Below are 16,926 nucleotides of genomic sequence, written 5' to 3'. Positions count from 1 at the left end.
GTCTTTGCTATTGTGTGTAAATATACTTTCATCTGTACTGTGTGCGTGTGTGCAGAGCCGGACTTTGTGGGTTCAGCCCTGGTGAGGGAGAGCATTGGCAGTAAGGAGGGGGATGACGACAAGATTTACTTCTTCTTCAGCGAGCGAGCGCTGGAGCTGGACTGTGACACAGAGCTCACCGTGGCCAGAGTGGCCCGTGTCTGCAAGGTAAAACTTCTTCACTTTATTATCAGAGCTGATCTCTGGGCACGTTCAATTAGGAGCCTCCGAAAACTGCTTGGTTCTCTTTATGTGTGAAAGGGGAAGTTCATTAATGACAAAAGCCAGAGAAAGGCGCAAACTAACTCCCAACGGTAATCTGTTAGAAAGTTAGGATTTAAGAGAATGAAGGGACAGATTTGTGAGCACGGAACAAGATTTGACTGCAGAATCCCAGTTTCATGCACACTTGGCTTGGAATCAGCTGTTTCCTACAGCTGTTTTGGCAGCTGCTTCTGAGCACTTAATAATGCGAGACAGTACTTGCTAACAGTTTTGGTCTTTCAGTTGCTCAGACAAGGAAGAAACTTACTTGCTATGCGTTATAAACATCCATCTATAAATCTGATAACTCACACGGGGAATAGCCTGAGATCCATTGCAAAGAAATCATTTTCAGGTTCTAGTGTTCCTATGTTTATGTTTAGTTGGACTTTGATGCAAACTTCAAAAGCAGAGACCACACAACTTTCTTTGTGACTAAAATGAAGCACTCTTGTTTAGTTTCACATTCCACACATCCATTAAGCAAATATGAGCTAACCTGCATTTTCAGGTTAACGCATGCTGCTCAGGGTTGTGAACTGCTTTACTATCTGAACTTTTCTAAAAACCTACTACAATTTATGTGCTTCATTCATTCATTCATTCATCTTCAACCACTTCAACTGCAGCGGGGGGTGTTGGATCCAATCCCAGCTCACACTGGGTGAGGGCGGGGTCACCCTGGACAGGTCAGCAGTCCATCACAGGGCCAACACACAGAGAGAGACAGAGACCAACAACCACTCACACTCACACTCAGACCTACAGACACACTTAGAGTCACCAGTTAACCCAAACATGATGTCTTTGGATGGTGGGAGGAAACCCACACAGGAACAGGGAAACTCCACAGAGAAAAGCCCCAGGCCCAGAAACCGAACTTGCGACCTCATATGGGACAATAGCGCTCCCTTCCCCTTATGAGCGTCATAATAAAAAAAAAAAATCATTAATACAGGGTTACAGAGATCAAATTGATTGAACATTAATTTCATTCAACTCACAAAAACAACATGAGACTTTATTCATATTGTGTTGCGTGAAGACAATTTGAGTGGCATAGATACATTTTGTTTATGCATTCATTAGCTGAATAATAATTATTATTATTATTAGAATTATTAGCTGAAATAGTTTTGTTAAGAAGACTGACTATGCTTGATAACAAATTATATAATGTCCAGACATGGGAGGTGTTTTTCTGTTGGGAGGCTTTTATATTGTATGGTTTCAGAGATCTTTTAGCAACCACAAAAACAGTTTCGTGTGACGTTACAGTTACCAATGCTGCCATGTATTCCCACTAACCTTTACACTGAGCAAAACAGATACAGATTGTTGACGGTCTGAGGAGATGTGTGCTATTACGTGTCCAATATATGCACTGTTTTATGAGAAGAGCCTTTCATTTTCTCCAGTCAGATTAACAATAAAGCTCCATGTATCAAATTAGAAACAAATGTTCACATGTGATGTGTATTTGAGCAATGAATAAAAGAGAGCATCCTGCAGCTATTGCTGCATAATGTCAATAATTCACTGCTGTAATATAGGCATTTCCAGCATTTCCATTTTTTAATTCCATTTTTACAGCTTCTGTAATCACTGAGGATAATAAGAGTTAGACATATCTGCCAAATGAGCTGCTCTTGAGACAATCCGTTTTCTTTTTTTTTTTTCTAGTATAATATGAATGTCATTATTTATCCTACATTTTAGTGAGACCCTTGAACATCTCAGGATAAAAACAGCAGGGATTGGGGTTTTTCACAATGCTGGGCTCAGTATGATCACTGCCAGCCATTGGCCCAACACTAATATCTATTACACAGAATATGAAATGGATTTAAAGTAGCATTTATGAGGTGAAAGTTAGGTCAAATACAACATTAAAAGCATAACAGTGGAGGAAAAAAAATAGAGTTTCTATGTCACACATCTAAGTGCACCCATTACATTGTCACAATGTACTAACCAAACCCCAGAACACACATCAACATGCATCATGGAAGCACGGTGAGAATTCAAAGTTCCACAGGTCAAGAGAGAACTAATTATTCAGCAGCCGTAAAGCTCATCTTTAAACACTCCAAATAATTGCAAAGGGTATGTTCAACAAGTGGTGCAGACAGCAAAACAGTCTGTTGTGCTTGAAGGATGCAACAGTTAAGGTCTCAGCCTGAACCGGCCAGTTTTGTTTCCTAAACTGAAAAAATAATATTTATTTATTCATATCTGATTCGCTGGTCTCCACAAAAGTCTTTCCTCAATCTATATCGGTTAATTAACTTCACATCAGCTCTCATTAAAAGTTTCTATGAGTATGAAGGTTTTTCAGGAAAAAATATGCTTCAATGAAAAGTACATTCCTAGCATGTGTTTCAAGTTTCCCCAAGTTCCATGCTCAATCTCATCACTGGCTTCTAAATTAGATCTGAAGTCTTCCTCCTCGTCCTTCCACTGAATGGGAAAACTTCACACTGCTGTATCATGTAACGTCCAATAAACATACTTTGGAGTGAAGGGGCCTCTTATGAATCTAAAACACTGTTAATAATCATTTCAGCCATCTGTAAGACCTCATATGTGCTCTTTCAGGGAGATCTGGGCGGTACCAGGACACTGCAGAAGAAATGGACCACTTTCCAGAAAGCCCGAATGGAGTGCTCCCTGCCCGAGCGTCACGTCTCCTTCAACAACTTGAGGGCTGTCTTCACTCTCCCGGGCCAGGACTGGCGAGGCACAACCTTTTATGGCATTTTCCATGCCCAGTGGTGAGTGAGATAGACTTGACACAGCATGCATGTATTATTACTACATGTGCCATCTGCTGTCTGCTAAAAAACCCACATTGCTTTGCTAACATATCAGATACTTGGCTTTTATTAAAATTATGGGTCAGCCAGTTAGCCTTATATGAGAGCTCTAACTATGCACTTTGTGTAATTAGGTATTCTCTGTGTAATTGGGCTTTAAATATAACAGCCCTTTAACCGACTCAAGTGTACTAGAATGCGTTTTGATGGCTTTTATTAATGATTTAATGTCCCCTGTTGTTCAGATGAAAGTGAAATATTTCTAAACATACCCAAAAGTCATGAAGAGGATAGTCATCAGACCACTAGCCACAGAATAACTTTTTTTGACTGATAAAATCATAGTAGCTGGATAAAACAAACTTTTTTAAAATAAACTTTTCAACGACAAATGGGAACACATTTGACGAGGTGACATGATAAGAGACTACAATGTGGTGATTAGAAGCATTGAATAAAGTTATCTAGTTAAGAGTTATGGCATTATTAGTGGAGTAAAGATTGGCGTTGGTCAGACCACTACAGAACATGTGTTAATGAGTTGCTTATCAACAAAGAAGAAGGAGCGAGGGCAAGAGCTATTCTTTGGGAGGAAAGTTGGAGGCGTACACTCGTCTCGGGGCAGTGCCCTTTGATGTGTGCCTTTTGTGTTCTTCAATAAGATATCATATCACAAAATGAACCCTCTTCGAACTTCAGGCTTTGTTTCTTCATTCAGAGTTTCTACAGCTGCTGGGGGAAAAAAAGTCTAAGCTAGTGTGACTCACTGGGGATTCTTTAAGCCCCCTGGCTCTGATAGATATAACATTAAGATAATTGGACATTATGTAAATGATGATTTGAAGTTCCACTTATAATCTGGCTGAGCAGGGTGGCTTTTTGAGATGCTAAGACTTCAGAGCTGTCCTTTGGTTCTGATGTTCACCTTATAAAACCCATGGCGCTGCTGCACATTCACAGTCCTGTTCCAGGCTGGAAAAGTACTTAACCCACAGGACAAATCAGATTATAGAAATTAATTGACATGACTCTCCGTTTTTCCTGTTTACGGCTTTCAAAGAAACTGGCATTTCACTGCAGCAGCATGCGCTGTGTTTAATGCTGAATTGAAGCAGTGTACCTCAAAGAAAAACTGCAGTGAGACTGTACAAGTGGGAGTTTGCTACTTCCTGAGTGCTTGACATCCTGCTGAAACCAATCCAGAATTAAATTCTCCTGCTTATTCATGACTGTATGTCTTTATATCTGTATGTGAGTGATTGAGTTTAAATTGAAAAAGAAGTTTTCATTCCACTGAATGAAGATGGAAATGAAATTTATTTGTCAGATGAGCAGAACAAGTATGATTTAATATGTCTTGGTCATGTGTCAATTTTAGTCCCACTTGGGGTTTTGAAATTGGGTTGTATAAAAAAAAAAGGTTCAATTGCCCGACCTTTCCATGAAATGGAATTTGTTTGCGAAATCACAGGAGCAATTGATTCACTTCACTGGCCGATTAAATCCAGTGCATATAGTTGTGCATCACTTTTCTTCACTGCAGAAAGACAGAAGATGTGTCGATACATCTAATCATTGCATTTCACGCAGTGAAGGTTTGGGCTTTAGGGTTAATATTTATGTAATAGCAAATATAAATGCTATAGAAGTATAATCTTATTATAAAAATTGAGTGTTCCCAGGTTTTAACAAGCAACAGATATTTCCATTCTGCTTAGTTTAGCCTACGTTCTTGTATTTTAGCCTCGCTGTTACTTAAAAGTCACATTTTGCCACTCATTTTGTAGCTAATCTGTCTGTTTGTATTTCTACTTCACTCATTCGCCACCATGCTGCCCTGTTTTCAGGGGGGATGTGGATGTGTCGGCTGTCTGCCAGTACCAGATCAGTGATGTGAAGGAGGTATTTGGAAGAGCTTACAAGGAGTACAGGGAGGCATCTCAGAGGTGGGGACGCTACACTGGTGCTGTCCCTGTGCCGCGGCCTGGATCGGTAAGAGACTGCAGACCCGGTGTTGACATTTTCCAAGAACTTAAGGAAAATTGCTTGACTACTTTTTCATGGTGTAACAATTTTTGTGCACCTGCTTATTTTATATAACAGCATTATAAAAGGAGGGATGAGTGGGCAGATGAAAAGCAAGAGGGAGGGAAGTATGGGTGGCTAAGGGGAGGGTTGGAAGTGAAAGGCAGAAAAAGCTGGCACGAAAAGCTAACAACGTAATAGACCAGAACGAAAGGGAAGGAAGTGGAGAGAGGGCTGTAGTGGCAGGCGGAGGTGAGAGCAAGAGCCAGAGGAAAGATGGAGAAGTGAGGAGGAGGGCAAACTGCAAACTAACCATACCAGCCTATGCCAGCTGCAGTTAAGAACTTTCCTCCTCTTCTTTCTTTTTTCCTTCTTGACCCTTCTCACCCTTCCTTTCATCCTTCCCTCCATTCCTTTTCTTTGCTCCATGTCCTCCCCTGTCCGTGTTCCAGTGTATAACTAACTCAGACAGAGAGAATGGCTACAAAAGCTCTCTGCAGCTGCCTGATGCAACGCTCAACTTTGTCAAGAAGCACCCGCTGATGGAGGACAAGGCTCTGGCTCGCCCCCTGCTGCTCACCAAGGGTGTCAATTTCACCAGACTGGCGGTTGATCGGGTCAGCGCCCTGGACCAGCGGGCCTACCACATGCTTTTCATCGGCACAGGTACAAATGACACAAATGTTCCTGCCACTGGTGACAATGAAAGTGTTTTTCTCTTTTAAACCAGCAAGGAAAATTCAAACAATGAACATTTCCCAACAATCACTCACATTTCTTCAGCTTTTACAATGGCACGTTCAATGTGCCATTATGTCAAGCAAATTCCTATTTCAGCTCTTGAACTTGCTGAAATTGAAGTTGAAACACCTTTAAGTCATGATATCTACACAAGTTTGCATCACAAGATAACGGTAAAGCTCTTATGTTTCACAGGGTCGTAGCATTGGATTGGATTGCATTATATTACGCATAGTTCAAGGTGTTTCCGTCTTTTTGCCTGTATTCTGGAGTGTGATGTTCTTTCCATATGGCAATGAAAGGACACTCCAGGTGCACAGCATTTCTTTGTTTGGTTGTTTCTCGGCTGAAACCGAGCGTGTGTCCGCATGTGTTGAGGTGAGCTGCACACAGCATGTGTTGAAGAAATGGGAGCTTACAGGCCGTGGCAGCAGGTAGCGGCAAGTACTGGCATCAGGCATGGTGACACAAAACAACATGCCATCTGGCCGCATTTCAGCAGGGTTTCAATTAAGAGCTTGATTTGCATGCAGAGATCCGTCTTCACACAGCAAATGAAACATTTCATATGTGTGACTTAATTAATATCTCCAGTCAGGAGCTGTTGGGTGTATGTGCAGGCGTTCTGTTTTGGCACCTGCACGTCGGTCGGCCCTCCCAAAACCTTAATCCTGAATGACGCAGAACTGACAGTGGATTTCAGAGAATGTAAATTTGAATGCAGCCAATCTCCTGAAAGGAGAGAGACTTAGCTACTTGCAATTCAGACCGTTGCAGCAAGCAGAGTGACTGTGGCAACTGACAGTGTGACAACAGCGGACTTGGGGCTTCACTGCTGGCAAGCAGGGAGGCCAATGCAGGCAGACACACACACATAAATGAAGTCACACTCTCTGAGCCAAGTGCAGTCATCCCCGCTTGTCGCGCTTCACAGCACAAACTCAACAGGGCCCCTGGCAAACATGCGCTCATAGTGCCAATTGGGCTGCGGGCTTGATTAGCTATTAGCTGCAGCATAGCGACAGCTGATGTGAAAAGAGAAAGAAGGGGAACGCTTGCTGAGACTGTTTTTGTGAAAAACTAGGCTACTGGATTGAGGGATTAACTGACACTGGTCCCTGAAGCCGCGAGAGGTATGATGATATGCCTGCTGCTTGGTATGCTATGTGTGTGTGTGTGTATACACACACGCATTACCTTCTCTAAAGCCTCCTGTTGGCTGAAGGATGGGGCTTTTTTTAATCTGCGGCAGTGTCTTAGTCAAAAGGACCACACAAGAACAAGACATGCCAGCACATAATACTATTCATAGTTACAAACACACCTCAGTCACCCCACTAGTTGTGCCTAAAACACCTTTCATGAAAGGGGATCTAAACATGTCGCAGTGTTGTACTGAAACAGAGCACCAGATTTCTTCTTCATCCTCCTTTTTCTGTAGCGTCCGCACCCCACAGTCCTCTTAAAATGTCTCTGATAATTCTACCTTTGCACAAGGTGTTTAAAAAACCGCAAACGGCATCTGGATTAAATTCACCTTAAAGTAATATATGACCGGCTCAATAATGCAGCTATACGTTCTGTCAGAAGAATTTGTTTTCATTTTAGGCACATTTTCTCAAGTTCGGAGCAGCATGAAATTTTAGTGCAGCGGCTGTTAAAGTTCCACAAATTGCCATAGATGAAAGTCAAACACAACTAGATAGAACTGTAGGTTAGGTTTTGTTGTTTTTTGAGGGGTTTTTTTGTTTGTTTTTTTTGCTGTTTGCATGCCAGCTGTCTGTCACAGCATACTGGAGCACCAAAATATCATAGGTGCAGCAGCATTTTTTACAGACTGGCTAATAGGCATCGCATTGTACAGCATGAATCAGCAGCAGCTGGAAAACACATTCAGCATTTAACATAGCTTTAATATTTAAATACATTTCATGTTATAAAAGCTGTGTGTTTGTAGATCATAATAACTCATCATTAATATTTAAATGAACGTCAGCCATTACAGGTTTGGTTGGTGAATATTTAAATAAAATTCTCTGCAGTCGTGGTTTTTGTTTACCAGTCATTAATATTCCAAACACAATCTACATGTATGCATAAATGTATCATAGCTAATGATTATTGAGTGTGCAGTCAGAAGTTTGTGTTTGGGTAGATAGTTTTTCATATCACATAAGTGGCATTTATGAAAACTGCTGGCTGTCAAATGTGCGTTTTCTGGGTATTTTGCACAAGGACTCAGTCAAGCGTTGAAGATATTTGTTTTGAAATGTATGTTTTTATGCATGCCATGTAAAATCAACCTGAAAGGAAGGTGAAAGCGGAGTAGAAGTGAAAGTTTGATTGAACTCAAAAGATGTGACGTGAACCTCATACTCTTTCCTCTCCTTGCTGTAGCGGAGGGCTGGCTACAGAGAGTGGTGATTCTCAACTCTGAGGCTCATGTGATTGAAGAGATCCAGCTGTTTGAGACCGCCCAGCCAGTGGACAGCCTGACCATCTCTCACTCCAAGGTAAGAAACGCGGATAAGAGGTCGCTTAGCTATTTCCAGGAATTTGTCCCCCAGATTTAAGCACTGGAATCAATCTACTACACACAGTGTACACTAGCAGTTACATAATGTCTTCTCTGGCCTTGGAGGTGCTCTGGCAACTCAGGGAAAGTGTCTCCTTTTGTCACCAGTGTCATCTACACCATAAATCTTCAATGGAAAGCCTGCTCTGTAGTGACTGACTTAGGACTTGGGATTTGAAAGATGTAGGTCTTTATCGCAGAGATTGTCAAAATGACCTGCAATTCTGGCATTTTAGGAACTTGAGCCAAACTATGAAATAGGGTACCTCATCCTCCGATGCATCCGTTCTGACCATTTTTATCAGAAATGTTTTCATATGCTGCTTTGTGTCTGTCGGACTGGCTCGCTGGCTGGCTGGTTAGGTGGTTGGTTCTTTGCAGATCTTGGGAAAAAAAAATACAGCTCTATTATAAGAAACTGTTGACTCACACAGCTACTTTTCTTTATACTTTTCTATTATAAGAGCTTTTTAGATGTATGGCATTGTGTGGCTTAGGCAGCGATACTACTCTATGAAGTGTCATTCCTGTTTGAATCAGTTTCTTGCCACATCTGAAGGAAAGAGTATTAAAAGGCGTTCTAAACAACCGCAGTGGGACACTGAGTGAAAAGTGGGGTGTCAGAGAGAGGAGAGGCATGATTCCTTGTTTAAATATGGGAATACACTTTCAGATAATCATTCATAGAAGGCATTACATTTTTTTAAACACAGAAAAAGTTTCAGAAAAGATTGCTTCAAAGCAAAAAAGGAAGAGATCGCACAATATTTTCAAATCCTGCTTAGGTTCACTCCTGAAACCTGGCCAGTCACAGGGTAAGGTGAGTGCGCTTGCATCGGTTGTTGGCTTTGAAAAGGGCATGGCAATTATTTAATGGCGTCTCAGGGGAAAACATCACGCAATTGTTGTATTGGGAATTTCCTGTCTGCGCATCTGATAGTTCTGAACTTCATTTGATCATATTTCTCAAAGCTAGTTCTGGGCTGTTATGAGATTTCTCTTGGATCACCTGTTCATTGGTATTCTGTGATAACGGTGGTACTTTGTTCTACATTGCTAATGCCCTTTTTGCCAGACACTTGCTATCACAGAGCCATTGACAGGCAGTCAGCACAGTGTCATCGACCTTGTACCACTCAGATGTTTTTATCTGCACCGCCCTTTTTCATCTTTTTTCATCTCATGAATACAAAGCCCTGCCCACAATAACAGTAATCACCACTTCCAGCATGGTGAGGAGTTGAACCTCTGCCCCTGTTGTTTTCTCTGTCTCCCTGCTGGCTGAGCCTGAGTTGCCACCGACCATGTCCCCGTGGCTTTATGATGGCATGTCCACAGATCGATGCAGTTTTGACGGGGGGGTGTTCCCTGCCCAAAACCCACTGCTTATCTCATTAATGCTGGCTTAGTTGCAACCAGACATTTTATAACAGCTTTTGCAAAAAAGAGCACAACCCAGATTGGATTGGAAGAGGGTCAGGGGAGTGAATGTTGTTGTAATTGAGAGTGATAATCCCATTATCTCCTCTAACCCTAAACTGTGTCACCGCCTCTCTGTTTATCTGTCTTCTTTTTTTTTCCCCCCTCTCTCAGGTTTCTGTTTCTCGATGGATGGATGGCCGGATCTGCTCTTTGTCTTCTCACGTCTCTCTTTCTCTTTCTCCGTAGAAGTACTTGTATATTGGCTCTCGTTCAGAAGTTCTCCAGCTGCCCTTGGCCAACTGCAGCCGCTATCAGTCTCAGCCAGACTGTCTGCTTGCCCGGGACCCCTACTGCGCTTGGGACAGCGAAGGTCGGGCCTGTGTCCGCATCGACCTCCACCGCGGGTAAGTGTTCACGTGCAACTATAGATTCATACTACATACACGATTCATTGGTCAGTCCTTCAAATTAGTATTTATACATCATTTGTCCTTCAAACTATATATAGCCGCTTCGTTGCAGGTTTTCCGTGTATTGTTGAGTAAAATAGCCTCTGCTTCTGACACTGTGATTTCCCCAGTCAGCCTTCAGAAACAAATCTAACCATAAAACATATTGAGAGGTTTGTGTTTAGGGAGAAAGTATCTGCATATAACGGGAGGATGATATGTACCAGGTCTTTTTTTGTACTAAAAAGCTGATACACCGGAAAAATCCAGTCCTATCCAAATTTGAGATAGACTAGTTGTATTAAGAGATGATTAATAATTTTCTGCCCTGCTTTCTACACTTTCCCCTCTAGGTCCGCTTCATCCCTGTCACAAGACCTCATGTTGGAAAGGTTCAGCTGGGGAAAAGCCAAGTTCGATAAGCCTGTCTCCATTCCTAGCCCTGGTGAGGAGAAGGACACACTTCAGTAGTGGCCCCTTGTGGAAATTTTTTGGTAGTAAAGCAACAGAGTAGATTTGAGCTGGACTCAGTGAATATATTTGGATTGAGCTGAATAAATTAAATTAAGCAGAAGAGAAGTAACTGCCAGAGAATTTAATTGGAATTAATGTGGATGATTTTTAACCTCTGGTCCTGTCTGCTCTTCCCTCTACCTCTCCTGTCTCTTTGCAGAGCACTCCCGTCTTAGGAATATAACAGTGGTTGTAGGGTCTGACATGGTGCTGCCTTGCCAGCTGGTCTCCAACTTGGCTCAACCTTGGTGGGTCCTCAACGACCGTGAGCTCCAACTGGGAGAAGCTGGAGGGCCACGCTTCGACCGCACCCTCAAAGCTCTCGTCATCCCAGAAACAGGCCAGATGCAAGCTGGCCGCTACATCTGCTACTCTGAGGAGCAGGGGGTCAAGTTTCAAACGGAGCGCTACCAGGTGGCTGTAGTAGCCAGTGCGCCGGTCTTCATGGAGGCCCGAGCTCCAGACAGCAGCATGGGGCTGTTCTGGGTGCTGGTCATCACCCTTGGGGCGGCATGCCTGCTGCTCCTTGTAGCAGCTCTGTACCTGCGCAGGAGGCTGAAGCTGGCACTAGGAAAGGGAGCTGATATGAAACCTCTTGAGAGCACCCTGGTGTATCCCATCACTCTGCCCAAGGAGCCGCCCACCTTTGTACCCAGCAAGATGCCCAGTGATGAGGACCGCTTCTGGGAAACAGGAGCCAACTATTACTATTCAGATGGGTCGCTTAAGATCGTTCCCGGTCATGCCCTGGGACCCACTAGCGTCAGCAGCACGGCGTCACCCAGCGCCATTCCTGGCCAGCCCATCCACTCCCCCAGCCGTCTCAGCCTTACCAACATCCGAGGTTCCGGTAGCAACGGCTACATCCGCCTCAACCTGAGCACAGCAGGGGAGGAGCGGGCTAGCGGTGCTGGCGCTGGGGGCGGTGGGCTGGGAACCCTAGGCATGGGTGGGAACGACTACTCCAGCCCCTTCAAGGAAGAGCTGAGACGTACTCTGCAGCAGAGAAGCGTACTGCCCGATGCAAACCCGGAGGAGTCGTCTGTCTAGGCCTGTCCTCCTCCGTCTCCATTCCCTGAGTTAGAAAAACAAAAACAACCAACCTACCTCCCTCTTCATGAGGACGCCTGCTCTCTCTCTCTCTTTCAGTGACAAGCTGTCAATTCCCCATGTTGTTTCTATCATTCTGCCAATGCCTGTTTGGCTCACTGTAGACATTTATAGCACACAGCATGTTAAATATACACACTCATACACCGTGTTCGCCAACATGAGCTCCTGTAATTATTGCGTTTTGGGCAACATTGCCGCTTATGTAAACTGTATATTTAAAAAGGCTGAACGCAGAGAAGAAAAGTATGTAAATCTAACAAATGGAGGGGCACATTAATTTCACATTGAGCAGACGAAGTAAGGCTTTTAGCTCCTTTGCTAAAACCAGTTGACGATCAGCAAATGCAACGGACCGGAACTATTTAAATGATTCTCTGTCCCTTTTTTTGCCTGTGAGACTTTTTCAGTTTATTGCACTTAAAAAACTGGAAGCGCGTCTTCTGTTTTTGTATTTGTGAGCCATGAGTGTGAGAGCGGTATAAAAAGACTAATTAATCTCAAAGCAAGATGACAATCATGTCCCTGTAGCAGGAGCTTCCTGGGACAGAGAAGAGAGAGAGCGATAGACAAGGAGAGAGGAAATTAAATGGAAAATGAAGTGAATTGCGGTGGTGGACCCAATGGAGTTTTCAAATGAGGGACAATCTCTCAAGACTTTCTCAGCTCAATTTATACCCCCCGCCCCCCGACATTGTATTTACCCACAGAGAAAGTCCTTGATCCCCTCCACTTAAATTTGTTGTGATGGTTGGTTTGTTAAGACATTGCTTTTCTTGTTGTTTTTCCATGTCTTGCGGACTACAGCCGACTTGTCAAGTGACTAATGGCTGCCCTCTGTGAATGACAATGTGAGGGCAAACAAGCTCACAGTAGTTGCTCAGCCCTGCACAGTTACTTTAAAACGCACGTTCTCGTCTAATATACTATAAGTGCACTCCACTTTACATTTACAGTGTATAACAGTTTTGTATTTCAGTTGGGCTCTGTTGGACATTTGCTCATCTCGTTAGAAAAAGAAAAGGTTATTTGCATTCAGCTCTTAGCCGTGGAAGAATAATTGCACACTTAATTCCAAATTGAAGTTGACATGAAGATATTAGGAATGGAGAATGTAGTTGAACTCTCACTGTTGTGACCGCTTTGGATGTCTCAATAAGTGCTTTATATCTTATGTGTTTGCTGAGGGTGGTATTTTGCGCTGTCAAAGTGGAACCTACCCCTCCTACATACACATTCACACACACTCATGGTCCTTTAAATGCCGACCATCCTGGACTACAGTGTTTGTGACCCACCCTTAAATCCCACGAAACCCCTCCCTCTTACCGAAGCCCAGAGACTGACCCAGGGCAACTGTGGACTCAACCAGAGATAGAGCACTGTAAAATACACCAACACAAAAAGAAGAATCAGTGTTGATGGACAGACGAACAGACTGACTGCTGCTGTGCCGAAAAACTACTGGGTCCAGGCAGAAGAGAAGCAACCGTGAACCAGTGTCAGGTATTCTCCCACTTCATTAAATTTATGCAGGCACAGTTCAAAGCTTTGATATTTCCAACGTAGCATTGCAGTGTGTTAAGAATTATTTAACTCATTGAACTGGATGTGCATTTGCTAGACCTATCACTAAAAGTAATAATAGCATCATAAGTTATTCTTAGGCACTAATGAAGCCTTGAGGGGCACACGTATCAGACTTTAATGGCCAAAGATGAGCTCACTGCTAGAACGTTTTTATAAAATTTTCAATTCATTTCAATTTTCAAATATCAAAAGAGTTTCAAGTATATGTCAAATGCAGGTAAATATACGTATGTCAGTGACATTGCATTTAACTTTGTAGCCATTTTCTGTCATTAACTTTGCATGATATTTGCCTTCTTTCTGTGATTTACCTTCAGTTTTTTTAGGACGTGTCTGTTGGGACAAGAGGAATTCAGCAAAAAAGAAGGGGAGGACAAAATGCTTTGTTTTGCCTCACTGTGTACAGATCACTGAGAGATGTAGAATATCAAATAAGCTCCCAACATTGAAGAGGTACTCAGCCATCAGCACTCCATCCTAGTGTTGCATGACCCTCTGCAAGTGGACTGTACATCTTTGATATGATCATCTCTGTACAAGTGCATCATTTTGAGCGATCGTTTTTGGACTTTTACAGACACAACTATTGTGGAACACTAATGCTCTCTTAAAAAACTTAATATGTCTGATTTTATGGATTGTACAGGAATTCATGGCTGTATTTCAACATGTTTACTTTTTCTGTGCCTCTTCACCTTTTGAATAAGCCAAAGTAGACTGCAGTTGCTTTTGTTCCTGTTGAAAATACTTAAATTAATTTTATTTGACTCTAGGTCAATATTTAAATTTCAGCAGTCCGTCCTCTTTGCATCTCTGCGCTGTTTTGCAATCTTTCCGCTAATTCTATCTGCAGCCAAATTTTCCCTCAAGCAAAGCACAGAAAAAGGCTTGATGCTAATGGACTTCCTGTTTGCTTCCTGTTTACAAGTGAATAGTAATCTGCTGGACCCAATTCTTTTTGCCCTGTAAACTGATGCACCAAAAATTTTGCCATTATTTAATTTGTCAGCTCCTGAAAAACCAAATAAATATCTGCAGTTCGGGACTAAAATCTGCCCCTTTTGTAGTAATAATTTCCCTGAAGCAGAAAGCTAAAAACACATTAGCTCTTTACACTGGTATTATGGTTGGATTCTTCTATAAGACAACAACGGAAGGCTTTGTGTTTTACCTTGACATGCTTCAGCTGCGTCTGATCATGCAACAAAACATACATAAGGGAGACAGGAAGGCCTTTCAACACAAGAAAAAAAGAACACCAAAAAGAATGCGAAAAAGAAACAACAGGGTGACTCACAAGAATGCAAAAAGTAAAAGCAGAACAGGAAAACCTTAAATCGGCCATATCAGATCACTGCAAAAGAAACAACCGTATTATGGATTGGGATCAGAAAACAACAAATATAAGCGCCTAAGGTTAGGGTTAGCGCCTAACCCTAACCCTCCTCCGGACCGATGTACGGCAGGGGGCGTGCCGCATAAAATCAGCTGATCAGACGTCCATCACACGTCAGATGACGCTTCTGAGGAATACTGAAACAGAAACATGTCAAGGTAAAACACAAAACCTTACATTGCTGTCTTAAAGAAGAATCCAACCATAATATTACAAATAGAAGACAATATGAACATTTTTGATCTTTACACTGGTACTTGGTTGTCTTGATACATTTCCTTTTAACAATTAGTCTTTTCCTTTAATGTAACATTGTGCAAAAACTAAAAAAAAAAAAAAGAAGAAAGAAAGAAAACACATCTCAAACTTGAAAAAATAATGCACGTGTAATGCTGTAATAATGTTTGGTGCATTTTCCCTCTTTACATTCATTTGCTTGTAATATTTTATCTCATATGAGTTCTGCTGTTTTTCTCACATTAACATTGTTATTGTTGTTATTTTTATTATCATCATCCCAATTTTATTTTTTCCCCATGTTTGCCTGTTGATCTTTTGTGTTTGTTTTTAAGATATGTTAAGTAACTTATTTCACTTGTAAAAACATGTTGATATTTATTATCATTGTACATATGTCCTTATTTTTTATAAGTGTATATATACACAAATAAAAATAGAGATATACTCAGGGTGTGTGAGTTTGTTTGTAATAGGGACATCATGGAAATTGGTCAGCCTTTGGTAACAGTTTGCTTGACCAGAGTTGTAAGAGTGGGACTTTATCAAAACACAGAGTTTAACCAAAAGATGACGGGAAGTGGGAAACATAGAAGTTTGGCCTGTACAGAACCTGAGTCGGCAGATCTTTGTCTCTGTCCATTCCGCTTTTCTTTCTTTCTTTGTCTAACCCCAAATTTGATGGCTGCGCATCACTGAATTGTTGAACTCCTGCTTTAACACATTGAAAATGAACACTGACATTTTCTTAGAGAGTGCCCCTGCAAGATAAGTCAGTGATTCCAATACAGGAGTAATCTGTTCCTCAAGTTTTTTGGGCACAAAATGAAGTGTATCCACAAATATTTGTTTTGACAAAATAAACACACACATAGTGTTCTGAATTCATGTGAGGCTTATCTGATCAGTGTGTCAGAATAGCCAACAAACTGCCATCTACAATGTGCTAACACATCTCAGTCTCAGTGTCGGAGAATGCTGAGTGACAATGAAGAAAAACCAGGAAGGAAAGCGAGTGACCAGGGATGTGGTGCTGGATAAATGGTTCAGCTACTGGTACTGTTCAAAATACAACGTTAGCCGACTCCATTTAAAACAGAGCAGTCCCCATATACGGTGTAAAACAGATTATAACCGTATAACCGTGGACTATTACTACTGAATGTCTGAAAGTTCAATCCCTGACAAATCTTGTGCTCCATTTATTGATAACCATAACCCTTTAAGATGTGACACAAAATTTGAAGTATATAGCTGTATAGTAGAAATATACATCTATATAGTATACTGAAGTATAGTGAATGATATACACATTGAAAGACCCTTTCTCAGAAGACTCAGAGACCCACAACTCAAAATATATGTACTGGTCTATTGACAATGTGTCAGTCATCATTGTAAGCACAATACATTGTTAACAGTTTTGTATTCACTTCATAAAACTATATGCACAATGCACATTCTATATCATTGTGTTGATTTTGTATTTGGTCAAACAATTTTTTTGTTTGTTTTTTAATCATAAGCATTTCATTTTGGGCAGTGTCTCAGACATGTTTACTGTGAATGTCTGGAGCTGTTTAATTTTTCCCAGCCTTTGCTTCACAACAATAACAACAACAACAACAGTCAAGCTTCCATCGACTTTAGTAGCCTTGCTTGGTGTCAGCAGAAGAAGCCACAGGCCTCATGTGTTTGATGTTCCCAGCTGACAGAGACCCAAGGTTGGATCTGATCTTGGTGTACAGG

The 16,926-nt window shown here is 41.8% G+C and overlaps 1 protein-coding gene across 2 annotated transcripts in view; it reads left to right on the top strand.

Annotated features, from left to right (window-relative positions):
* Positions 1-15,331, top strand: part of sema4c (sema domain, immunoglobulin domain (Ig), transmembrane domain (TM) and short cytoplasmic domain, (semaphorin) 4C) — an 86,458-nt gene extending 71,127 nt beyond the window's left edge. For both annotated transcript variants that reach the window (XM_029510937.1, XM_029510936.1), the window contains 9 exons: positions 56-207; positions 2,902-3,077; positions 4,967-5,111; positions 5,597-5,810; positions 8,283-8,398; positions 10,129-10,286; positions 10,685-10,776; positions 11,005-13,460; positions 13,862-15,331. In XM_029510937.1, coding sequence (XP_029366797.1) covers positions 56-207; positions 2,902-3,077; positions 4,967-5,111; positions 5,597-5,810; positions 8,283-8,398; positions 10,129-10,286; positions 10,685-10,776; positions 11,005-11,894 — 1,943 coding nt within the window. In that variant the 3' untranslated portion in view covers positions 11,895-13,460; positions 13,862-15,331. The remainder of the gene's footprint in view (positions 1-55; positions 208-2,901; positions 3,078-4,966; positions 5,112-5,596; positions 5,811-8,282; positions 8,399-10,128; positions 10,287-10,684; positions 10,777-11,004; positions 13,461-13,861) is intronic.
* Positions 15,332-16,926: the final 1,595 nt, after the last annotated feature.

This window comes from Echeneis naucrates, chromosome 9 (assembly GCF_900963305.1).
Source record: "Echeneis naucrates chromosome 9, fEcheNa1.1, whole genome shotgun sequence".
Classification (NCBI taxonomy): Eukaryota; Metazoa; Chordata; class Actinopteri; order Carangiformes; family Echeneidae; genus Echeneis; species Echeneis naucrates.
The sequence above is the reverse complement of the archived record's forward strand: the minus strand, read 5'-3'. Positions and strand labels throughout refer to the sequence as shown.